Source organism: Perca fluviatilis, chromosome 13 (genome assembly GCF_010015445.1).
Source record: "Perca fluviatilis chromosome 13, GENO_Pfluv_1.0, whole genome shotgun sequence".
Lineage (NCBI taxonomy): Eukaryota > Metazoa > Chordata > Actinopteri > Perciformes > Percidae > Perca > Perca fluviatilis.
Genome location: NC_053124.1, coordinates 25,357,021 through 25,381,721, shown reverse-complemented (window position 1 = coordinate 25,381,721; position 24,701 = coordinate 25,357,021). Strand labels below are relative to the sequence as shown.

Sequence of the window (24,701 nt, the reverse complement as noted above, 5' to 3'; positions counted from 1 at the left end):
TATTGATGGTGTAAAAGTCAGGTGTTATTTCTTCAAATAAGAATTGTTAGTACATATTTAACAACAGATGACATCACTAGCTTTAGGTACAAAACCAGTAGTGTTTGCTTATCTTTTTTAAATGTCACATGTGCTAAATGTCTACGTTTACTTAAGTATCAGTGCAAAACGCAGTGCTACATATAGACAATACTCGTTATTTTAGACAGAGCATGTTGCATCGCCATCTTTTTGGGTGCTCTTAAAGTTAATTCAGTTTGTCGCTTTGTTTTATGTTACGTTCTGCGAATGTTCATACAAAGTTTTGTAGAACCACTTATTTGCCAACAAACTCAGCTGAAAACCAAAAGTCAAGGCTGGTTGTTAATATTTTACCTCATTTGCCATGTGCAATTATTAAAGTGGTGACAATGTTGTATTATCTGTTTTTACTTTGTGCTTTGTTTACATTTGATGATGATAATAATAATAATGTATACTTTATTAATCCCGCAAGGGGAAATTACAATGTTTTTTTCACTCTGTTGTTATTACACACATGACACACAGGCCTGAATTACACACACATGCTCAGTACCTATACATGCACTAATGGAGAGATGTCAGAGTGAGGGAGCTGCCTATGGAAAGGCGGCCCGAGCAGTTGGGGTCCAGGAGGGCTACAGAGATACAGACTGCAAACAGGATCTGATTTGCATGGTGGTTTACCGCTCATTTTCTGTCTTCTTTTCAGTGAAGTCACTTTATTTAAATATAGGAGTGTTATAACTCTTAAAGGTTTAAGTGACAGCTTTCAATATAAGTTGTATGTATGTAAACTGGTAGTCTTGCATTGCCAGACTTATCTCCACAGCGCTGTGGAGTAAAGAAACTGGCAATGATTATATTAATACAGTATGCCTTTAAGATGTGACGTTACACTAAAGGAGGGCCAGTGGGAGGGGTTACACAGTATTTGAACACTGAACCTTTGCTCCTTGCATACTTTCGGTTGTCTTTCTTCATTTCTGATGTTAACGGTGTGACATGTAAACAGCTTTGTCCTAAAGTATGTAGGTACCAGAAGAAGTACTAGGCACTAGAAGCGGGCAGTTCAAGTGGATATGTGAACTTTATTTTGACAGTATTAGTATGGGTGTGTTCAAGTACTCCCTAGTGGACTTCCTCTTCATTTGTGCGGGTCTGCTGTTCTTACTGCTCGACATAGGGCTGGATATATATGCTGTTGTGTCTTTCTACCAGGAGAAGGCTTATGTGAGCCTCGGTATCCTGCTGCTGCTTCTCGTGGGCTCGTCCTTTCTTGTTCAGGCCTTCAGCTGGCTGTGGTACAGCTACGAGGACTTTGAGAGGCAGACGAAGGTTGAGAAATGCCTGAGCCTGTGCCAGCTCAAGATTCTACATGTGTTCCAGCTGGGAATCTACTTCAGGTTGTGTTAGCCTTGTATACTAAAATAATCTTTGTGCTTTCATAGTGCCTCAGCTGTTTTTCCTTCTGTTGTAGTAAGCGTGGGAAGCTGGATGTGAATGCAGGAAAGGAAGCTGTTTAAAATGAAGTTGTTTTTGTTAGAGGAAGCCGGTTGTTTCTTTTTTAAATGTCTCTTTAGCTGTGAGCTCCGCCCTCGCCTGTTCCTGAAAATGAATAAGTTTACGGGAAATGCATGAATGAAAAAGTAGATGAATAGTCTGAATGGAACAATTGTGCCGTACTATCCTACTGCACTGTAGCCCACTTCCAAACATGGGTGGTGTGAATAATATGTAATTTTAGCATACAGAAAACAGTAACTTTTAAAGAAGAAAACAGTACATTAAGGCATCTTCTGCTATTTTTCTGCAAATTTGATTAATGATAAAGGATATTTTAATATTTATGTGACCACAATGACAGAAATACAGTAGTAGAAACATGAGTTATACCACAGTTTCCTTGTTTACAACAGATCATCTGATTAGAGTTTGGAGCACGTTGTTATTCTGGTTTGGTTTGTTCGTAGCTCCTTTTCATGATAATAATATTTTAGTTATATGTGATGAGACTGCCAAAGAAATCAATATGAATGGCTTTTACATGATTATTCAGTTGGTGCATCTGGTTATTATTATGTATAATATGTGGTCATTACAAAAGTTTTAACTGTTTGCTCTCGTCCAACAACTTTTCCTTCTCAGGCATGCAGGTGTCGTGGAGATGTCTGTATGCAGTTTCCTCACGAAGAGGAATGACCCCGAGAGTATCGCTGTGTACCTGAGCCACGACCTGAGCATGCTGCGGCTCATAGAGACGTTTTCAGAGAGCGCCCCTCAGCTCGTCCTCATGCTCACCATCATTATGCAGCGCGGCGAGCTCGATCCTGTGACAGGTGCAGTGTGTTACTCTTGTCTCTACATCATGTCGTTTTGGGGGCAGAAATGTGAGTCGCCAAACTTAGTCATGACTATAAGGCTCAAGCATGATTGTATCAAATTAGAAGTGTTGAAGTAAAAATGCTAAAGGTGGCTCTTTTAAAGATTACTCTGAATATCAGTTAAAAGGGTCATAACTTTCTTCTCTTTAAAGGGTCAGTTCAACCAAATTCATCAGTGGAACGTTACTTAGCACATTTTCTGTCTTGCACTTATGTACCATTTAGATCTAGTAAATGTATTACTTTATTTGAGTATTTCCATTCTACTTGATAATCTGTATGGCCAGATACTAGTAGAGAGCAAATATGCTTTTCTGTAATTTTGGTGGACTGACCCTTTAAAAAAAAGCCATCTTGAGGATTTCCCAAAGTTTAAAGAAATATCCTCTTACAGCACAATTGAAGGTTAAACCAGTGGTGTAGTCTATGTGATACGCAGGTATATGTATACCCACTAAGAAAGCTCCAGTATTTCCATATACCCACTTAAAAATGCCCAATGACACGCAACAACATACTTTCCATTATATTTGATATATTTTGAATTGTCATCTGTAGTTTTCTTCCTCACATAGGCTAAATAAAGATATTTCCCCCGTAAATTGGTGCATAAAAGTGTATCCGAATACAGGAAATGAAGTCGTTGATGCTCAAAAGTTCCCTGGGGGAGGACACCCTGACCCCCCACTATGATATGGCCCCCCTCCCCCAAATGCAGATTCTTGCCAATATACAGTACAGTATACCCACTACTATACATTAGACTACACCACTGGGTTACACTGTAATCTTAGTCTTTTCTAGAAGCTGCACTGCAAAAAGAGATGTGTTAAAAATGACACATCGTGTAGAATTTTAACACATGTGGTGAGCGTGTTCAGGGACTACACATGTATGACATTTTACACAATAGATGTGTGAGCTATTTTAACACAGAAATTGTGTCAGGTAATTTTAAACAGAAAATGTGTTAACGTCAACACATTTTACACAATAGATGTGTGAGCCATTTTAACACAGAATTTGTGTAGGTAATTTTACACACAAATGTGTGATATCAATACTTTTTACACATTAAGCGTGAGACAATTTTACACTCAAATATGTAATTTCAAAACATTAAGTGCTGATTGTAGCTGAAAATGACCAGAAACGACTAATGTGTTAATGTGTTAACATTACCAAGCATATGTACGGTAATAATCATTAAAAAATAAAGGGAGACAAATGTCAAAATATATTTGCCATTTAATGAGTGCAAAGTACAACAAAAGCTACTGCACTAACTGTAGCAGGATATACAGTCATAAGAGTAATATCAGAAGCATGAATACATATTAAAAGATACAATCACACAGTTATGACTAATGCATGACATAACAAGATATAGCCTAACAATGACTACGTTTACATGCAGCCAATAACCCGTTCAAAACCGGAATATTAGCAATAACCCGGTCGCGCACGGCCATGTAAACACCGGCAAAAACCCGAATATGCTCATATTCGGGTTTTTAAAAACCCGAATATACTACCTGGGTTACCCCTTTTCTAACCCAAAATTTTGGTCATGTAAACGCGTATCGGCATATCCCCATCAAAAGGAACATTGATTTGTGTTCTGTGCATGTTCTATTCGCAAGGAATCTTGGTCTTTTGAGTAGAGGAACTTATTGTATGCGCCAGAAAACATAGTTATAATAATAATAATTATATACTATAATAATATAGTTATATATATCAATGCAGAAAACCTGCGCGCAGTATACCGGAAGTAAACAAGAAGTAGAGGTAAACATGGCGAGACGCAGCACAGCACCACACTTTTGGAGCGAGGAGGAAACCAATTTCTTTATTAGTGTGGTGAAAACCATGAATATAATGTCTTTTGTTGACGGCAGAAAGTACCGAGATAGTGAGATTTATAAGAAGGTGACCGAAAAGTTATTGCGTCTTAAGGTTGTCCGTAGGCTACGTCCAGACGCTAACCGTGCGTCGCCGTTTACGTCGGGATATTGCCATTTGATTACAAATTCCATGTATACAGGAGTAACTCTCTCTGCTCACGCATGTAAACGGGTTATTCCGAATGTTTCAGAAACCCGAATAGTGACCTTAACCCGACCATAACCCGAAAATTGACAGCTTGTAAACGTAGTCAGTCATATCATAAAATACAGATGCATGAATAGGCTACATGTCATAAGAACATTTGTTTAAATTAAGTATAGTTAATCTGTATGAAAACCACATACTTGCATATAACAATCAGTCTGCAGTCTGGCAATTTACATTCTTGAGAAGGAAGCTAAACAATCTTGTACCTTGGGTTTAAGTATAGCTCATCTGTATCAAAACCCTGCATTATGTCCAAAGGTCTGAAATCTGCAGTATCGGCCAGACTGATCCTTTCATACTCTTTAGTTTGATGTACAACATAGGCATAGAAATGATCATCAAAGTACTTCACTGTAAGAATTCTTACAAACATCAGGATAGACATGCCATCAATCTGAGGTACGATGTGAATTATTTCTCCAAATAAAAGCTCTCCTTTGTTATCTGCTTTAAGAGGCATCACAGAGCCAGTTCTGTAAGTTTGGCCAAACCCACTAACAGCATGGGTGACATAGACAGTGCTGTTCAAAGAATATTCAAGTCTTTGGCTGATTTCAGATTTTTGAGCACAACATCTGCTTTCTTCAAAGAGCCAATAGTTACAGGATATGAGTTTGTAACAATCATTTTCTCAGAAAAAGGGTAACCTAACTTGAAGCTATACATTTGCTGAACCTGATGTTTATAACTCAGTGTTTTAGAAACATTTTTTAAGTTTCCAACTACACTACTGGTCAAAAGTTTTAGAACACCCCAATTTTTCCAGGTTTTTATTGAAATTAATGCAGTTCAATGTCTTATTGTACTTATTGAAATGAAAGAATAGAACAAATAAATAATTGAAGTTAAAAAAGAAATCATGGAATAAATTTATAAACCAAAATGTATTCTAAATTTTTGACTCATCAAAGTAGCCCCCTTTGGCAGATATAACAGTTGAATACACTCGTGGCATTCTTTCAACAATGGAAATCAAATATTCTTCAGAAAGTTCTTCCTAACTCTGTTGCAGAAGTTATACATTAGACTAAACAACTGGGTTACACAGTAATCTTCGTCTTTTCTAGAAGTTGAGTGCAACTCCAAAAATGGACTGAAGTTAAAGGGTATTTCTGAGTCTTAATGCACTCAAACAGAGCTGCATTGTGCAGGAAAAGACTACTCCAGAGTAGTATATGAAGTTACTTTCTACCCTTAACCAAGATGAAACAGGTTTTTACAATACTTCTCTGGTTGATTTGCAACCGTTACATTGCAATCATGTCGGGACCTCATTCATTCATTTAATCATTCTTCTTCTTCTCCTCCTCAGTGTTGAAGGCCCTTGGGTCAGCCTCAGCCATCGCCTTCAGTGTGACCATGTACCACCGCTCCTTGCGCTCCTTCCTGCCCGACAAGAAGAAGCAGCAGATGATTTCATCAGTGGTCTACTTTCTCTGGAACCTGTTTCTCATCTCGTCTCGCCTCACCGCACTCGCCCTCTTTGCCTCCATGCTGCCGTGCTTCATCTTCACCCACTTCTTTTGCTCTTGGGTGGTTTTATTCTTCTTCGTCTGGCAATCCAAGACGGACTTCATGGATAGCCCTCGCGGAGAATGGCTTTACCGAGCCACCGTGGGCCTCATTTGGTATTTCGACTGGTTTAATGTGGTCGAGGGGAGGACAAGGTACAAGACTATGCTCTATCATGGGTACATGCTCGTTGACATTTCGCTCCTCTGCAGTTTGTGGTGCTGGAAGATGATAACAGAACCGCTTGATTTTGTAATTTCACCCCTGTATGCTGGCATCACTGCTGGCAGTGTGGTTGTAGTTTACATCCTTGGTCTCGTATCAAAAATGATATATTATACCTGCTGCCATCCAAACCTTGCTAAAGGGGAGTTGAAAGGGGAACCATTTGATGAGACAGACTTTGCTGTGTGCCAAGCCAGTGTTAGACACCTAGACATAGACGAAGACGTTACAAATCGCAGCGGACCCAGCCCACCAGCACCCAACATCAAACAAAATAAAAGAATGAGGAAGTTGGCCGAAAACTTCTACTCCTGACCTGCATCACTTGACATCCACCAGACACGAAAGGTTAGACTGAGTCATGCATACTTGACCAGCCTTATCAATCAAGATCATGTTTTTTTTTGGGACAAGAGCTTGACCTGCTTCCTGATTATCCATGGATTCAACCTCATGGATTCAACTCAGGTTCAAGTCAAGACTGCTGTATTCTCCTAAGTACTGTCTGCGCTGTATTAACTATGTACCAATGCACATTAAGCTGTCAATCATTATTACCTCTGCCATGTTTTCGGTTCAGTTTGTTTGTTGCCTTGTTTGTCCGTCAGCAGGATTACGGGAAAAACCACTGGGTCGGATTTCATGAAACATGGTGGAAGGGTGTAGAATGGGCAAAACAACAACAACCCATTCAATTTTGGAGCGGATGCGAATCATGTGGCGGATACACAAAAGACTTTGACTTTATTTAAGACTGCGGCATTTGTTCTGCATTCATGTGTTGTCATAATAATTGCAAAAATGAGTTCCCGGCTAGGAGAATTCGCACTGCATTAACATTGTGAGATAGTGCATGCTTTGGTGGAGTTCTGCACCCTCCGCTTGCCATTTAAGTTTAATTAATTAATTAAATTATAAATACTATTATTAACGCACTTATGTTCCTCCTGTATGGCAACATGCCTTGACAAGAACCAGATTTTATTGTAAATGTTTTAAAGAATATATTTATACCTGATGGCTTGGTAATATGTAATTGTAAAGTGGACATATTATATTTTTCTGTATTGTCTGACATATCTACAATGTTATGTCGGATTTTCATGTTAAACCTGGCCAAAACTTCAAATAATGAGGTAAATGTATTTTAGACAAATCCTCGTGAGCTAAAACATCTGCTGAACGCTCTGGTTTCAACAGTTTTTTTCTACTCTGGGCTGAGTTTTATGCTGCTACACCAAAAGACATTAAAAAGCACTTCATGCTGTCAGCATTACTGAAAGTCCTTTCTCCGGCCTTCTGTGATTGTTCATCTGCTCCAGGTAGGAACATAGACTGTAACAGTCTATGGGTAGGAAGGGCTATCGTGTTTTTTTTTAAGCTTCTGCGGTCGTGTTAACATTGTTGCATGCGTTCTCTTAATACATCCATGGTTGCATGTAGCTAGCTACATTAGCCTTAATCTGCGATTTTTGACTGCTACTCTTATTGTCCACTGCTAACTATAGTAGCTAGCTACATGCTAACGGCAGTAAACGATGGCATCTGGGCTGCCAATGTTGTTAAATTCTCCACAATTTCGGGTCACGTCACTCCTGAAACATGTTTGGTTCAGAAGCCTTTACCTGCGATTTGATGCAGATAAAGGTCAACAGTAGAAAATGCTGCTTCGTTTCACTACAATCTAACGTTAGCATGCTGCTAACTATTAAGTAGCTGCAGCCTAACGCCAGATAGCTTTAAAACCCTCCTGTTGTCCTCAGGTCAAATTTGACCTATTTTCAAGTTTCTATACCGAATTTTCAAAAGAAATAACGTGGATGTCTCCCTACAATGCTATTTGCAAGTTGCATTCAATTTTATAGCATAAAAAAAGATTTTAAAAAACCCCATTAAAAATAGTGACAAAAAAGTTAGAAAAAGCTTCAAAAACTTGGGGAAAAAGCACAAAAATGTCAGTGCATAAAAAACGAAAAACTTTTTAAAAAAAGTGACAAACATCTGTGAAAAAGCAACAAAAGTGTCGAAAAAGACGACCAAAACGTTGAAAAAAAAAAACGTGTCTACGGCAACACAACACAAGGGTTAATCTTGGCGGCCAATGCTGGTCATTTCTCCCCAATGTCAGGGTCACATTACTGCTGGGACATATCCACTTGTGTATTAATTTGGTTTCGAAGCCTTTACTTGTGATTTTTCACAGTACAAAGTCCCGCTATATACTCGTTTGCAGTAGCTCCAGTTGTTACTAGTGAAACAAAACTGGAGCTCAGGGGAGATTCCAGGAAACACGCTGGCCAATCAGAGCAGACTGGGCTTTTCTGGGTGGGGGGGCTTAAAGAGATAGATGGTCCAGCAGAGCGTCTAATACAGAAGGTGAATACAGGAGCAGCAGCCATGGGCAGTATGAGAAGGATAGTGTTTTTGGAACATTAAAGCATGTAAACATGTCCTAGTACAAACACAAAATACAAATATGAACCTGAAAATGCTATGATAGTTTCCCTTTAAACTAATAAATAAAAAAGAAACTTTTTAAAGTTTATTTACACTGTATTGAGTGTCTCAGGTACACAGGAAAACCTTACAGGACTGTGTTGAGCTACTGTGGGGGGGACTAGTGAGTATTGTAATTAAATTAGCATTGATTATTATGATAGTGTTCAGTTTACAGGATCACATTCAGGCCCTCTACATGTCCCTATATGGCCTCCCATGTCCTTGAAAATGAGATGAAATGCATAAAAAGAAAAAAACTAAACAGTATTTTAAAAATAACAGTATTTGGCATTAGAAAGAAAAAGAGGACACAGAAGAATATAGCCCCTTAAACATTGCAAGGTCATTATTTAACAGCCATGGTATACTTCAAAACAGACACGACATGCAGACAAAGTAAAGAAATGAACCAAAAACACATTGAACAAAAAATGCAAAGTTTGCATATTTTCTCCCCACTCTCTTGTGAGTCAGGACTGATAGATGAGCCCATTTGCCTTTAACTCACTCACACTGAACAATCAAACATGCCTTTCACTTTAGTAATCTGACCTGCATTAAAAACACAATGTGTTATAGATGGGGATTGTCTCTAAACGATGCCAAGCGTTTCACAGCAACAAAATAAATGCAATCTCCTTTTCAAAAGGAAGCAGAAATCGAATACAAAGCAGAGATTGTTTAAAGTGAGATTTTCACGAGTAAATTTATATAAAACACAAATGTATTGTCACTCCAAATTAAGATGTTTTCTTGAAAAACATTTTAACAGCAAATTAACTGTAAACCATCTTAAGCCCTTCACTAAAACTGCTTTGTTTAAAACGATGAACATGATCAGTTTCTCCCCAAAATGGATACACTGTTTTCTAGTAGGCGGCCTTTGGAATACAGTGCAGACAGGGCAATCAAATCAAACCAAGTCTAGTAACAAAACACTTAAAGTATTGAGTAAAAAAAAAAATTGTAAGATAACACTTTGGATAACAATGCAGTGATAAATGTATCAAACAAATCTTACATATTTTAATTAGATTATGCATACAGATGATGGTTAAAGGCACAATATAAATATGCAGTCACGCAAACAAAATACACAGAAATACACATTCTTAACGGTCAAGCTGCATGTGTGTGTAAATACAAAATCTTCTTCAGGCTCAGTATTGTTCAGTCGTAATCTCATACGGACCAGGGAGGAAATCGATCGACCCTGGCGGCTTTTCTAACAGTCTACAAAATGAAAAAATCCCTTGAAATACAGTTAATGAGCAAAGTAGAAATGTATTGCACAGTCATTATCCTTTGTGGGTTTTTTTCAACTCCAATATGCCTTCGAGAGGTTTTGGGTTGTCATGTGGCTGAAAATTCAGAAAAGCTGTACAAGCAATCGTGATTAGTCTGCAAACTATTTTAACATTGTTTAAAATCGCAATTTCTTAGAGCTAAAGTATCACAGAAGAATCACTGGTTTTGACGTGAATATTTGCTCGATTCAATATTTTGGGCTTTTGGACTTTTGGTTTGGTTTACAAACGATTTAAAGACGTCACTTTTGGTTCTGGGAATTTTGACTATTATGTTTATAAAAAAAAAAAAAAAAAAAGCCTGTTTTGACCAACAAAGCCCAAACATATTTAGTTTATCATAATATAAGCCAAAGAAAACAGCAAATCCTTTCATTTGAGAAGCTGGAACCAGCTAATTCTTGGCATTTTTAATTTAAAAATGACTAAAATAAAGTCTCAAGATAGTCTGCATATTAATCCATAATGACAGTAATTGTTAGTTGCAGCTCTCGTGTAAAACTAATACAAAGCTAAATCAATTAAAAAAAAAAAAAACATTTTGTGAGAAAAACTAAGAAAACAGGTTGAGTAAAGTCTTTGGAAACAAAAGTATGCCATAAAAAAAATAGCAACTGATTTTGTAGAAACAACATGTAAGAGTAATAAAATGTAATTCTACTAACAAGGTATTTGTTTGACCTGGTTTTATCAAGTTGGACAACTGCTTTGTGTATACTGCCCACCTCTTGTGATGACATGTTACAACGGTCTTCACTAAGAAAAGAGGAAACTTTAAAATTAAACCTCTTAAGCGATTCTGATCCTTCTAACACTGTATTAGCGAGTCAGAGGTTGAGAGGTGAGAGCATGGACGGATAATGAGACAACGGGCCCCTGGGGACAACCCTGTAGCCTTGTGTCAAAGCAGTTTTCAGGTAATCACAGTTTCGTTAAATGGTTTATGGAGCTTGAGAAGTAGCAGACTTTTTTTTTTTTTTTTAAACCCATATAAAAGAAAAATTTAACCCTTCCTTCAAATTCACCGAATTTGGACATCCGAGCTGCGTATCCCAAATCCCAAAAACATACCAATTCTTTTTTAGTATGTTGAGGTCTTCACACTAGAAATAAATCATACTCAAACCTTGAGGTGACCCTGAGTAGTCGAATATTCGATGCTTTGATTGAAGGAGCCTGATTCGACTGCCAATCTCACAGTCGAATCTTCGCAAAGGCGTATTATGAAACGAGGATCACGCCACTTTGGCTACTTGGGGGTGCAACTACCCATTTTCTCCCAATAAGTTAATATACAGCCTATTATGATATAAATAACATATTGCTGTAAATAAAAATGTGAAAAGAAAGAAGCTTTTATTAAATCTTTTGTTTTAAGTGCGCAAATAAATTTCCATGATCCGCGATGACAGAATGGTATTTATTTGGGATTTGGGACACAGCTACTAAAGTCTTCATTGGACACGTGCATTGTCTACCGACTACTGCTGGGGCAGGAAATGCACTTCTCGTCTACTCGCCAAAGTGAAGTCCAACTCTACTGGAAAACTCCTGAGTCATTGAGAAATTGATCATCAGTGTTTTGGTTTATGTTTGGTGCTTCCCGCTCTGCTTACTACCTCACAGGAAGGCTGGTTGAGGTTTGTGAGAAGTATGACTGGCGCCACATAGCCTACTCACTGACAACAGATCACACATACTAAAGAGGACCATACGTCTGCTGTTGCAACACAGTGGAGAGGTCAGGACAGCTGACTGGTGGTGTGGTTTGGTCGGGTCAGGAGGGGAGGTCATGACCAAATTACATTTTTTTAACCCTCATCTAGTTTCGTAATGTTAAATTCTGGGATTATGATATAATACTTTATGACTACAGTAACTTCTGCAAATTGATGCTTTCATTTCTTTGTATGAGTGCAAAACAAACCAAGAAAGAACTTCTTTTTTTTTTTGCTTTGCTATTATTCTTTCAGTTAACACGGAGCCTAAATAAAAAGCCACAACAACAAAAAAGTAAAGACAATGCCAGAAAGAGACATACAAATTAGAGGGATCGGTTTCACTGCAAGAGACTTTGATACTTGAAAAGAAAATGAGACCAAAGACTAGGAAAAAAAAAAAAATGAAGTGATTTCTTCCCTTCTGCGTCCAAATCAGTGCCAGTTTCAGCCGTGGTGAGGTTAGCTGCCGTAAAGGAGGGGAGTGCTGGGCGTGAGGAACCCTAACTCAGCCGAATGATGCATCCAGTCTGTTTCTCGCAGTCAGCTCCGAGCCAAAGTCCACCTCGGTACGTTACCATCACACACCGTCACACATACGGAGTCATTAGTCGTCTTTGCGAGGGCAGATTTTCAAATATGCAAGTGTGTGTCGTTGAGGGGTTGTGGAGGCTTTTCTCGCACAATGTCACTCCACAAAAATCGACAGGACGATGACGACTACATTTTCCCTTTAGCGTGCGACATTCAATGCTGCCCTCCTTTACAAGAAGTCCAGTTCCAGCGCTTGGTGCAGGGACACGAGGTCGCCGTGAGTGGAGATCCGCCAGAAAGGCATATTGTGCTACGGATAGGGAGACAGACACGGGCAAAGAAACATAGCAGCATGTCAGAAACAAACATGGAGGAGAAGCAGGAAATGTAGTCGACAGTTGGTAAAGCAAATGGATAAAACACTCGCTTGATAATCAGACTGGATTTCCATTTCATTTTTAATTATGTGGACAAATAAATCAAAGATGAAGCTGGCGATTCACAAGTCTGGAACCAGGCTGGTAAAACACAAGGCAACCTCCAAAGAGAAGCACCCGACTGGACTTGGATCGCTGCAGTATGGACATGCTGAGTGCTAACGTATTGTAACATTAAGTAACTTCAGTAAATAATCAACTGTCAGGCTCCAGCTTCAGACTATTTTCCCATTATTTCTCTCGAAGCTCAACTTGTTAGTGTTACCGTTAAGTTTATGATTTATTAAACTTTCGACTCATGTTAACTTGTAAGCTCCTTCGTCTCATGCGGACGCCTTTCTAAACAAACAAAGCGGGGGTTGCAGTGACTGCGTTGTATTTGTAACATTTCTGCAAACCCGCCAAATGCAACTTTGTCTGAGTGAACTGCCTACAGACACAATAAAAGGCGGGGGTGAGGAGACATGAAAACTTAAAAAGGTTTACCTGTTTTGCTGCAAACTCCTCATCTCGACCATCCCCTATCACCACATAAGTCACTTTCTTCCCAAAGCGAGAGACGATCCTCTCGAAGCAACTCTCTTTCCCTGCATGAACGGAAACCACAGAGAAAATAAAGCATTACAAAGAAACCTGATTTCCTCCTCCGTCACAGAAGAGATGAACTAATTGTACATTTTTTTATTTTTTCTTCATTCAAACCTATTTTAGTGGCACTGTAGATGTTCTCGATGGGGAAGACATCTCCCAGGCCGTAGAGCAGCACCTTCGCCAGAGCTGGAACCAGCTGAGTGGTAGTGACCAACACATTCATACACTTCCCCCTGTTGGTGGAATATCACATACATACATATACATGCATAAATATGGGCTAAAAGAGGAAAAATAGCTTAATCAGGGCAAAGACTTACACAATCCTGCATTGATGTTGAGCCAGTTTTAGCTAAATATAACATGAACTTTAAAAGACTTCTCTAAAAAGATTCAGCACAGGAAAATGCCAGCCAAGCGTATACTTCTATCCTTTTAAACAGCATTTAGCACCATCTTCTCAATAAACATTGCCTTTTAAACCCCCAACTCACTCATTTTGGTTACTAAGAGAAAACCGCTGATGGCAATGTTAATAAAGCCGTCACCTTGATGTAATTGTTCACATGACGAGAGCACACTTTACTCAACTCGCTGCAGAGTATATGACCTAAAAGATTCTTTGAAAATAATAACCTCTGCTCAGACCTGGACTGGATGAGCAGCAGAGACTTGAGGGCTGTGCTGAGCCATGCGTCCGTAACGTTCTCGATGTCAGACTGAAGCTGGAGAAGCAGCTCCCTCTTCATAGGACTCAACAGGCCTGAAAGAGACAACATGCAGTAAGGATACAACCTCAATACCACAAAATGTAGATACCATTATCAGCGTACAGAGAAAAACACGTAACTTTAACACCTTGCCCATTTCCAGATTTCCAAATGTCTGAAGTGGTTTTAAACGTTTTGCGTTTGGTGCCCAAAAACATAATTCCAAAGTCTGATATTTCAACGTGACATCATGACTTCGCGTAAACATACACGCTACATTGGCCGGGTTAGCTCAGTTGGTAGAGCAGGCGCACATGTAAAGGAGGTTTACTCCTCGACGCAGCGGTCGCGGGTTCGACTCCGACCAGCTTCCCTTTGCTGCGTGTCATTCCCCCTCTCTCTCCCCTTTCATGTCTTCATATGTCCTTTCAAAATAAAGGCCTAAAATGCCCCCCAAAAAAAGTGGCGTGTTACCTGTACGCATTTTGAGCTATCCGCGTGTATGTCTACACTGTATACAGCGGACGGGTTGGGTTTAGGAAAAGAAGAACGGGACGGTTGGGTTTAGGAAACGTGACACGTGGGACACAAACCCCAGTCTCCTGGGTGACGGTCCTGTGTTGTTTGACCCGTCCACCCCCCCAACCAACCTCCCTACGCGGATTTTCGGGCTTTCATACTACTCGCTACCATTCTTTTATCAGGAGAACTTGACGTAAATTGACACGGTAATTTCACAAGGTAATGTAAGTCAATGGAGGCCAAACGGCGTTGATAAACAAGCCAAAAAGCGAGTATTCGTCTTGATAACATGCCAAAATGGCCTACAAATTTGCATGTCATACATACGCCACTTCTTGAGATCAGTCTGGATATTTAAATAGGCAAATGGTGGCAGACGCACACACAAACACAGACAGACAGCCCTCTGTTTATTTTGGCCACTGGGCTCATACATTAACTTGTTTGTTTGACACCGCGCACACAGCGTTTGCTTCCTTTTGCCTTTCGGATCATGGACTGTGTAACTGGTTTTACAGTCGCCAAACATGTTATAATTCACACGATGGTCAAGTGCGCCAAGGTTTCTTCTTAGGAAAACGAACACAGCAGAAACACGACATTCAAAGCACAATAAACAGGAGCCGAACTGAAAGAAGAGCAGCTTCTGAACACTTTAACTGACTTGACGTCTTTTTTACTTCAACTAAAAGACGGTTTCCAGGAGGCCCCGTTGTATTCTTGAAAAGAAAAAAGCAGCAGTAGCCTACCCCACAGATTTTTTCATGTGTGCCTTTGACTCACCTCCAACATTCCCTTTATAGTTATTGTAAATCTCTTTTAGCCGACGGTAGCGAAAGGCCAGTTTCCGCATCCACTCCACCCCTCCCTGGACTCCAGTGGTGGTTCCTGAGGCCCCTCCACCACTGGAACCATTAAAGCCATCCGCCAAGAAGTTGTAGTTACTAAAGTAGGAAGAAAAAAACTTTGTTTAAATGATAGGGGGGTCTGCTTTCCAGTCATGATGTTGAAGTCTGAAAGGAGTATAAATAAATAGTATGTGCGTGATGAGGCAGTTATTGTACTGTATATTTTGCGTTAGTTACAGATATTACGTACCTCAGGTCCTGTCCGTTGTCATCAGAGACAACATCCTCAACGTGGACTTGATCACATTCCTTAAAGAAAACACAAAGAAAACCGGTTCTTGCCTAATTGTGTATTTGTTACCCAAACTTGTAAAAAGACAACACCCATGTACAGTTGGGATCATAACATATAAATATTCATAAGTTGAAGATAATGGATCTTTGCAACAGGCTATAAGCTCCCGTTTGTTTGGCTTTGAAAACACCCGTGGCTGAAAGGTAGCCTATGCTGGATGCAAACAAGTTTAATGAGTGTAGTTTTTCTAGTTTTTGATTGTCTCCACTCTTTTCTAAGTAACTTCCTTCTACTACTAATCTATTTCTACAGAACTCAGGGAGCTTAATTAGATCAAGGAATTAATTCTGCAACTTAGTTACGACTGTCAAAAAAAAGGGAGGCTTTCCATTAATCATCCAGTTCGTCTGGTTTGTACCAGCTGCTGTGTGCGACAGAAAAAAAACTGAAAACTCCTTTCCTGCCATGGCTACAGCAGTCTGAATGTATCTCTGTACCTCCAGGTCATTGAAGAAAAGGTGGGTGTCTGCCAGCTCAAAGATCAGCTCCTCCATCTGCAAGCCCAAGTTCAGCACTGTGGCTGGGTCCTGAACAAACGCAACACAGAGCCTCCATCAATCTTTTATACGATAAACAAGGTCAGACTCTTTCATTTTATGTGGCGAGCTCAAACGGCCAAGCTGATTTACAGAAACCAACCTTGCCAAACTTCTGTGCGTAGGAGCCAGTGAGAAGTGAGTGGAATATAATGATGGTCTCATCCAGATCCCAAAGGAAAATGCGCTAAAAAGAGCAGGGAAAAATAATTTCACATTACTTTGCATTCTAAAAATAGTTGTATCTTTCATTTATTTTTTACAACTAAATCCTATTAACCTTTTTCATGTGGTTAGTCTTTACATCAGTAGCCTCCAGGTTAGAGAGACCACATGAGTTGTTGAGTTTAACTTTGTCTTAAACTCTAAAATGCTGCTAAGCTAATAACAGGCCAACAAGCCTTTAATGTTTTGTTTAGGTGTGCAAAGATACGTAAACTGCTGAGTTGGTTACCTCCAGGTCACTGTCAGCAGGTGGGGAGCTATCAGACCTCCGGCCCTTCCCTTTGGCTTTGCCTACAGAGTTCCTACGTCCAACCTCGTCGTGATCCCTGGCTCCGGCGGGGAGAGCCACACTGGTAGGAAGGGCTGCACCTGCTGGGAGGTTCTCTGGTGGGGACGCATCTTAATACACGAAGGTCAGAAATGAGTACACGAATAGTACATTTCTTCTGCTATGACTCAAGCTAGTACAATGATCACGGGTCCAAAGTCTTAGGGCAGTGAATGCTGCTGAACATACAATAATATGAATCAAAGAACTGAAGTTACCTCTGGGAGGCAGTCCAGCTGAGGCGGCCTGCTCCGACTTCACAGCTGAATATCCGGCCACTCCCACACCGGCGCCGTGGTCATCGCTGCTGGGCAGCCCGGCCGGCACGTAGCTGGGAGGCAGAGCGTAGTACTGAGAGAACTGACCCTGTCCCAGAGAGTTGTAGCTGCTAAATTCCTGGAGAAATGAAAATAAACAAAAAACAATTGTGATCAAGAGAAGGGCGGTGGAAAAAAGAGCCACGTGGAGCGGTCTGACTAACATGCAGAAACAATCTCCAGCTTCCAAACACTTCCCATATCATTCACAATATCTGTGATGATCTCAGGTTCTGTGTCAATGAGCAAGTTAAGCCCAACCCCAGGGATGGAGACTTAGATAAAAGGATCCTCAGGGCATGAGGACCGATTGTGCATTTATTGTGTGTTTTTAGTAACATAAGGACAATGCATTAAAAAATGTAACATACAGAGACAGTTTTGGTCTTCATTTCTTTGGAGGAACACTGACATGCTCCTTACCTGGTGGGCCACTGTGGTGGAGGTTGTGGTAGCAGCCGTAGCTGAAGGGATGCTGGAGTACACACTGGATGTTGTAAAGCTTGAGCCTGGAGACAGAAAATGCTATACTAAAACAGTGCCAGAGGAAAATAAAAAGTGGTTCTACACAGTATTGGAGGCGATTAACAACAAAAGAGGAAGACAGAGCTGTGTCACTGCAAGAGCTCCTTTTATTTTTCCAGTGCTTGTCATATTTGCAGAGAGTGTGACAGTGTTATTTTGTGAGACAGAGTGAGGCTGCAGCTTGCCTTGGCTTGGGTATGAGTAGTGCAGCTGGCCTGGCTGGGTTGAGGTATATGCGTTGCTGAAGCTGAGAAACCCAGACTGGCCACCAGAGGGAGCCTCAGGCAGCCCTGTCTCTGTTTTAATGCCTGGCCACATAGCACCTGAAGATGAAAGAGAGCAAGGGAAGCAGAAAAATGAAAGAGGTAGCGAAGAGGAGTGGATAATTGAAGATGGGGCCAAGTTAAGAAACCAGGTCCTTCAGTCAAGATGTGGATGTTTAAGCAGAGATCAAAAGCAAATTGATTCCACAGCGCAAAAGCACAGTAAGGCCTCTTAAGCAAAGTAACAAAAGGTTTGATGCTAGGTTTTTAGTGAGCAGTGTTAAAATAGGCTGTTAAGAGTAGGAGCGGGGACTAACCGAAGGGCGGGAGGCCGTAGTTCTGGCCTGTCTGGAGGAAGGCCGAGTATGCAGTGGACTGGGCCAGAGGAGGAAAGGCCACCTGGCTGGTGTACGACGTCACTTCTGGGCTGTAAGAAAGAGAATCGATATTTGCATCACATGACGGCCACGCTGCACGTGCACCAAGTAAAACTAGAGATCTACTATCAGGTGTTTGTAAACAAACTTTGGTTGGCACGCAAGCAACACAATAACAGTATACCCAACCTCTCTTCAACTTCAATGTCTGGACTGACAATTGAACATTAGCATCTAAATGTCTCTCTAAATTTTCTTTATATTTGTTGGCATCCATTCCTCCCGAACCTAAAACAGTGGAGCAGGAAAATCTAGATTATGGCTGCTGGTGCAACCACCAAAGAAGGCCTAGTGTCACTCATAATGTGAGTCAAATGGTTGCACACTGGAGCCCTGCACTATACGTCACATTTCACCTTCTCTGATCGAAAAAAACGTTAAAACATTAAAACATGATAAACAACAAAATGCTTTGTGCAGTGTACTCACTTGCTTCCTTGATAAACCTGTTGGGTGTATTCAGATGTTGCTGTTGAGTCTGTGGCTGTTAAAAAGACAACACGGCTTCAGATTGACATACAGTACCAGTCAAAAGTTTGGACACGTTTTCTCACTCACTCGAATGGGAAAGCATTAGATCTACCGATTCGATTACTTTTATCATGTCAGCGATTCAATTCGATATCACAATGCGTCAAATACATTTTTACTATTAAAGCCATGTAGGATATTTAATTCATAGCTTTTCAAGCTACAAAAACAAAACATTCTGCAGTGCTCTAATACTAAATAAATTGGATACATAAAACTACAGCACTGAGCACATGGCACCTCCTGAATGTGAAAAACATAACAGAATATGTAAACAGAAAGATTGTTAGGCCTACATTAAATTGTAAACAGAAATAAATCGATTATGGCCCGGCCGATTATTGATGCAGCATCGTCCATGTCCACGATTCGATGCATCGATTATTTGATTAATTTCAACACCTCTAGAAAGCATGTCCAAACTTTGGACTGGAATTGTATAAGAGCAGCATTATTCTGTTAGGACCTTTAAATGTGCATGGTTTAGAACTGAGACAGGGTTCCTGTTCGTACCAGGATGTGCATAGGAGTTCATGGAGTCACCGCATGCTCGAGGTGCTGCCCCTCTGTCTGCGTCCGAATGCTCCTGATCACCTGCAATAAAACATGTTGTCAGTATCTTCCAGGGACACTGCAGCGAGTGCGGTCATATTATCTACATACCTGGTTCAAGTTGGGCTGTGGACAGGGCAGAGTAAGAGCTTTCCTGCTCTGAAGAACCCAACACAGCAGATGGACTCCCATCGTCACCTAAATCACTGGAAGAGCATTAAGTATCCATTACAGTTTCTTCTGTCAGCCAACAGCCATATAAAAAAGGTAAATCTGGCAAAAACAATGAGATAACAATCACACACACACACAAAAAAAAACTCAGTCTATTCAAAACTCAACGTGATATCATGACTTTGCGTAAGCATACACGCCCACTTTCCTAAAGCCAAGTGGCGTGTTATCTGTACGCATTTGGAGCTATCTGCGTGTATGTCTACACTATATACAGCGGACATAAACATACACGCGACGGTTGAGTTTAGGAAACGCAGGACACAAAGGAAATGTGACACGTGGGACACGATCTCCGGTCTCGTGTGTTTTAACCGTCCCACCCCCCCCCAGACCAACCTCCCTACGCGTGTTTTTGCCCTTTCATACTACTCGCTACGGCGTAAATTCACACGCAATCGCAAGGTAACGTAAGTCAATGGAGGCCAAGCGGCGTTGATAAACACGCTAAAAAGCGAGTAGGCGTCTTGATAACATGCCAATAATGGCATACGAATTGGCGTGTCATACATACGCCATTTCATGAGATCAGTCTGCAAAACTCAACATTTGTTCTTCAGGGTTTTCCATCACAGTCTGTAAGCAGCAATATAAAGACCAGAAACAGATCTAAGATCAGTGAAGACCCACCTTGGCTCCTTCTCCAGTCCACCGTCCATCTCAAGCTTGGCCTTCTTTGTCTGCAAACGCACAAAACGAATTTCAAAGAAAAGGTTTTCGCCATAATTCTATTTTCGCTGCTGCTTCAGGAATGTGACGTGCGTCTTTTCTTCCCCAATATTGTAGCCAATCAAGTCAGATGAAAATAAAATCAAGCCCCTGTCATAAAAACTTTAAGGTGGATACAAAAAAATACTCAAATACTACTGTCAAACACAGGTCCTTCAGGAGGTGCAACAAGTATTCTTTTATGGAGTACTTCATGATGCATAAAGCATATTTGCTCTAAAGCATTAAAAAGGAATAATACTTGACAGCAGTAAATCACCACAATATTGTGAATACTGACAGTACCACAATAAATTACGCTGTGAAAAAGGATGTACTCAAGTGTTTGCACAAATACTGCAGCTACAGAGCTTCTTCAATCAAAGAAATGTGAAATATGCCTTTCACAAATTACAAGAACCAATACAAATGTTTTAAAAAGTGCTGAATTTAGCTGACCAGCATTTAAAAAACACAAGGGTAATCAATCTATTTATAAGGGTGTGCAAAAGAGAAACTGTACAGTTTCATCTTAAAACCAATTTGTAATGGCAGTTACTGAGGCAAACTCTTCCCCTCGTGCTCTGTGTTGGCATCATCGTGTTCACACTCACCGGCAGCTCCTGCGAGTCATCCATCTCTGCAGCGGAGCGACCCGACATGTCTGCACGCACAGCCTACTCTCTGCTCCTGGAAAGCGTGTCGGGACCCTGCTTCACACAACCACAGGAGCGAAAAACACATAGGCACAGAATAAATGGGGGGGGTTATGCCTTATGTAGTTTTCCGATGCGTGACTCTCCCCTCCCCTTTGTCCCATAAGCCCTCATCGATGCGTCCCCCTCCCACTATCACAGGGGTAATCAGCAGGGAGGTGGTGCCATGGGGCACTGTGAAGAAATAACTAATCTCCTGCATCAGACCTGCAGGTGAGGCACGTGTGGCACTGACGTTGTGTAATGTCCCCACCACGCTTGTGTTTACTGTGGGATTAAGGAAGCGTGCCACTTTACATGTTACCTAACCATCATTCAATGAAAACATATTCTCTAGAAGCATTAGCTGCTCAGGTGCAAGCTGTCGTATCAATAGATGCTCCGAGGTGATAAGATCTAACCTTGTTTTGTCCCCTGATGGCTCAACTGGCCTCCGCGGCTGGAGAGATGGAACATTTATCTAACCAACGTAATGTAGATACAGAAAGAAAGAAAATAGGTCAGACGGCACACTCAAAAACCCATGCATGTGTCAGGCAGTTGTTAAATGGTGCACGCTCTGAATCAAAAGCGTGCTATGCTACCTGAATTGACTGGGCCTTTGAAGCATGTCAGCTTATGCAAGATATAGGCCTATGTAAGTGAAATCAAAACAGGATTACATTCGCAAAACAGGATTACATTCGCAAGATATACACCTATTTAAGTGAAATCAAAACAGGATTAAAGTCGAAGGGAAATAAGGCCACTGGATGATGTACTGATAAGTTAACCCACATACTTATATTTTAGATATTCAAACACAGCCTGCATAACCCCAAATAGCTGTAAGATCTCAAAAAGTCAAAAAGAATAAGATCTACATTTTCTCAGCTGCACTGGCCCCAAAACATTATGTTCTCAGCTGCTTTTTAATTTAATTTTAATACAAATCTTTGCCAATTTATCAAACCAGAGACTCCCAGTCTATATACACTACTGTTGTTTTTTTCTGGCTGATTTGACAAAAAATTAATCAAAGCCACCGTCCCTCAGGCTGTTGCCAACGGTTAAACCCCCCCCCCGCTCAGTCACTTCTCCTCTGCCAGCATTACAACAACACTAGGGTTGAATAGCCCTACCCGAGGACCAACGTCGCCCCGATACAGGATCCTTCTCTGCTTCAAGTGATTGCTGTCTTTTCCCAGAGTGGAGTACCAGGTTTAGGGGAGACCACAGACCAGGGAAAATCCGTTAAGCAGTGGCTTTGGACGCTTAACCGGTGTTTTCCCTAGGTCTACGGAAGACTTGGATGCACATATTTGGCGGGGGGTTTAGGTGTCCTTCCTTTAAGAAAATGTGACATTTTTCAATTTAAAATAATTGTAATTTGACATTATTTTGGACCATAATTACTACTATATCTGTGTCTAAAACGCTGGACAAGCTAGAGCAGATAATAAATAAAACTCAAAAGCTGGGACCAACTACAACCATTAGATCTGTAAAAAGTCATTAAGTTAGTTTTGATGTTCACATTGATTTTACATTGATTCGGCTTAGGTGGTGCCCAAAACGGCTTGAATGCTGCGCCGTAGCCTTATAATAGTAGGGAAAACCCTGGCTTAACTAAACATCTAATGTTGTGCTGGACTTGACTTTCGAATAGATTGTCATTTATTTGACAAAATAAGTCAGAAACATAGTGGACGGGTTGTGTAATTTCCTGATATTTCCTTAAAAAACGTTTCTGGAAAGAGATATGTAATGTGTTACTGATTATATTGGAACATTGACAGTAGAAGTGAGAGCTATTTCCTTATAAGAACTGTTCAAAGGCTAATGACTAGAAATACTCAATGTTGAATTGGTTGCTTGCCTGCAAAGAAATCTTACATTTTGGCATTTATTGCTGACCTGAAATACTAATACGTAAGAGTACCAACTGATCACTGTATCCATTGTCCCTACATACAGTCTTTTCCAGAAATCTTCCTATGAATTTACAGTCACATTTGTTCCTTTCTGGGAAATTATTAGGAAAACATTGGACCCATACAATAAAGCATTATCAGAAAGGCTTCATATGACTTTTGTACTTTAGTTACATATATAAATCTAAAAAGGAGGCACGGTAGTTTGGTTCCAATAGCCTTCTTGTGAGATTTAATTTATTTCTTATTGTTTGCAGACTACAAATACATCTCTGATGCAGACAAATACTTTCGACACCTCTGTGCCAACACTGGTTTGCTATAATAATACCATGTCTTCAGTACTGTTTTTCCTGCACACTGCAAATTTACAAAGTTTGGTAGAAATCCTGGCACAGCATCAACTGAAGGTAAAGCTCCTATCCATGTAACCTGCAAACGTTAGCCGACAACCGTTACGTAGCTGAATTCAGCAAATAACCCAGCCGAGGACAGTTTGCTGTGAAGGTGAAATCTGACATCAGACTAATTCCTGTAACACATCAGCTCGTTTATCTTTATTTAAAACACAGAAAGGTTTAAACATAATCTGCACAGTCAACACATGAAGCTGGATACGGGCAATAGAACACTGATACTGTAAGCAACTACAACAGGCACTAATTAAGCGTTGCAACCCAGCATTTAGACGCCATCGTGCAGCTTACCAACGTTAGCAGACAGTCGCTATATTTACGCGCTTTACCATCAATTCTAATAGAACTAACTGTGTCATCCGCTGTCCATTTTACATGCATACTAGCTAACTTGTCAAGGGTCAAAACTGGTTAAATAATTAAGCTGGCTGTGAGTTACTTAGTTTTGCCCGGGCATTAAAGTTTTTCGCACCAGAAATTAATCGGGACCAGCAGCCATTGGAGTGGGTATTGAAATGGCATCGTGTGAAAGCGTTCACTCCCGCTGCACCCAACTGCGAAGCTGATCGCAACACAAACATCCCTGACACACCAAAACGATCAACCCTAGTCTTACCATTGAAGGAGTGAATGAGACACGCTTTTATTTAAGCGTCTTCAATTTAATCCACAGTGTCAAGCTTTGTCTGTTGTTAGGGAGCAATATTTTGCAGGAAGTTTTCGTCGTTGTGCCTACCGCGCATGTGCAAAACCTGTTCATTCACAGGAGTCCTTCCTTTGGCGCGACTGGAGACGACCGACCATGTCAGTGCGACCGACAGGTGTGGCGCTGTTCGTCAACACAGGTGAGAGAAAAGACAGCAAACATTTATTTTAATAGATAGAGCCTCTACAAACGTTGTCAGGGTGTGTTACCTCTTATGGATGCATGTATGTCACAAAAACTTTAAAAACATGTGTAGAAAATAGTTAAATTAATGAGTTGTTTAATTTTAAGCTAGCTCAGTTCATGTGGTGGAATGTGGGCTAACTAAGTACATTTACTCAAGTACAATTTTGAGGTACTTTGCTTTATTATTTCTTATTTCCTGCTGCTTTATACTTCTGCTCTATGCCAGCTATTCTCTGGTTCCAGGTGCTTTCCTTTGTCTTATGTGAAAATAACTGAATATCGTTGGGGTTAGGCTGTTGGATAAAACAAGACAAATGAAGATGCGAC

The 24,701-nt window shown here is 40.5% G+C and overlaps 2 protein-coding genes across 7 annotated transcripts; one reads left to right on the top strand and one right to left on the bottom strand.

The window, feature by feature from the left end:
* The first annotated feature begins 605 nt into the window (after nucleotides 1-605).
* Nucleotides 606-7,542, top strand: LOC120570760 (XK-related protein 8-like). The gene is made up of 3 exons (XM_039819285.1): nucleotides 606-1,427; nucleotides 2,170-2,360; nucleotides 5,836-7,542. Exons 1-3 carry the CDS (start codon nucleotides 1,132-1,134, stop codon nucleotides 6,573-6,575), a joined length of 1,227 nt encoding a protein of 408 aa, XP_039675219.1. The 5' UTR covers nucleotides 606-1,131; the 3' UTR covers nucleotides 6,576-7,542.
* Nucleotides 7,543-11,460: 3,918 nt separating this feature from the next.
* Nucleotides 11,461-24,291, bottom strand: eya3 (EYA transcriptional coactivator and phosphatase 3). 6 transcript variants are annotated; one of them, XM_039819279.1, is made up of 19 exons: nucleotides 24,219-24,291; nucleotides 21,052-21,147; nucleotides 20,360-20,409; nucleotides 19,607-19,701; nucleotides 19,457-19,537; nucleotides 18,842-18,896; nucleotides 18,293-18,402; nucleotides 17,898-18,035; nucleotides 17,611-17,696; nucleotides 17,089-17,266; nucleotides 16,772-16,941; nucleotides 16,421-16,504; nucleotides 16,219-16,308; nucleotides 15,677-15,735; nucleotides 15,362-15,522; nucleotides 13,983-14,109; nucleotides 13,458-13,579; nucleotides 13,242-13,342; nucleotides 11,461-12,628 (listed from the first exon to the last, which is right to left on the bottom strand). In XM_039819279.1, the coding sequence occupies exons 2-19, from the start codon at nucleotides 21,097-21,099 to the stop codon at nucleotides 12,548-12,550; spliced, it is 1,836 nt and encodes a 611-aa protein (XP_039675213.1). In that variant the 5' UTR covers nucleotides 21,100-21,147; nucleotides 24,219-24,291; the 3' UTR covers nucleotides 11,461-12,547. The 6 variants fall into 6 exon arrangements, with proteins under 6 accessions (XP_039675213.1, XP_039675211.1, XP_039675210.1 ...); XM_039819277.1 differs by lacking the exon at nucleotides 24,219-24,291 and adding an exon at nucleotides 24,099-24,212 and having other exon boundaries at nucleotides 21,052-21,150; XM_039819276.1 differs by lacking the exon at nucleotides 24,219-24,291 and adding an exon at nucleotides 24,099-24,212.
* Nucleotides 24,292-24,701: the final 410 nt, after the last annotated feature.